This window comes from Macrobrachium rosenbergii, chromosome 42, assembly GCF_040412425.1.
Source record: "Macrobrachium rosenbergii isolate ZJJX-2024 chromosome 42, ASM4041242v1, whole genome shotgun sequence".
Lineage (NCBI taxonomy): Eukaryota > Metazoa > Arthropoda > Malacostraca > Decapoda > Palaemonidae > Macrobrachium > Macrobrachium rosenbergii.
The window spans coordinates 31,799,236-31,800,590 of record NC_089782.1 but is presented as its reverse complement, the minus strand read 5'-3'; the positions used below and the strand labels follow the sequence as shown (position 1 = coordinate 31,800,590).

Here is a 1,355-nt window from a genome sequence, read left to right as displayed (position 1 = left end):
ATATTTATTTTTTTTGACTTTTAATATAGATTTTTTCTTATGTAATATTTTCAAAAGTTGTAGTGAGAGACACCCATAATAAACTGACTTCATTTTGTGGTCTTGTTAGGTGTCAAATCTCTCTCTCTCTCTCTCTCTCTCTCTCTCTCTCTCTGGAAAAGAGAGGATGATGAATTGAGAGTGATATATTAATGTATTAACCTTGTATGATCAATAGGATTAGAGGTATTGTATATACATATACTGCATAAGAGAGCAACAAAATACATAAATAATTGATAACAAGAAAAACCTCACCTTCAGTATCTTTTTGTCTTTGTGTGGTAGAATGCTCAAGGGGTAATTATATTTAACTTTTATTAACATCAAAAATTTAACAAATCAGTTATATATCCTCACCATGAGGAAAAGTCCCAACCTCACATCAGCTGAGGTGCTCCAGATTTATTTCCTATAACTTCCATAGATGTATTTCTCATAGCTTTCATAGATTTATATCCTGTAGCTTGCATATATTCATTTCCTATAGCCTAACTTTCATAGATTTATTTCCTATAACTTTCATAGATTTAATTCCTGTAGCTTCCATAGATTTATTTCCTATAACTTCCATAGATTTATTTCCTATAACTTGCATAGATTTATTTCCTATAGCTTCCATAGATTTATTGTACAACTCATAGATTTATTTCCAGTTTCCATAGATTTATTTCTATAACTATGGCTTCCATAGATTTATTTCCTATAGCTTCCAAAGATTTAGTTCTCATAGCTTCCATAGATTTATTTCCTATGGCTTCCATAGATTTATTTCCCATAACTTCCATATATTTATTTCCAATAGCTTCCTTAGATTTATTTCCTATAGCTTCCATAGATTTATTTCTCGTAGCTTTCATATATTTATTTCCTATAGCTTCCATAGGTTTATTTCCTATAGCTCCCAGAGATTTATTTCCCATAGTTTCCATAGATTTATTTCCTGTAGCATCCATAGATTTATTTCCCTGTAACTTCCATAGATTTATTTCCTATAGCTTGCATAGATTTATTTCGTATGGCTTCTATAGATTTATTTCCTATAGCTTCCATAGATTTATATCCCATAGTTTCCATAGATTTATTTCCCATGGCTTCCATAGATTTATTTCCAATAGCTTCCATAGATTTATTTCCTATAACTCCCACAGATTTATTTCATATAACTTCCATAGATTTATTTACTATAACTTCCATAAATTTATTTTCTATAGCTTCCATAGATTTATTTCCTATAACTCCCATAGATTTATTTCCTATGACTTCCATAGATTTATTTCCTATAACTCCCATAACTCCCATAGCTAGCAATAAGT

General features: G+C 29.8%; 1 protein-coding gene across 1 annotated transcript in view; it reads right to left on the bottom strand.

Annotated features, from left to right (window-relative positions):
- Positions 1–1,312: 1,312 nt before the first annotated feature.
- The window catches only part of LOC136827786 (uncharacterized), a 7,502-nt gene continuing 7,459 nt past the window's right edge, over positions 1,313–1,355 (bottom strand). Inside the window, exon 2 of the mRNA XM_067085246.1 lies at positions 1,313–1,355. This exon is cut by the window's right edge and continues 1,463 nt beyond it. Coding sequence (XP_066941347.1) covers positions 1,313–1,355 — 43 coding nt within the window.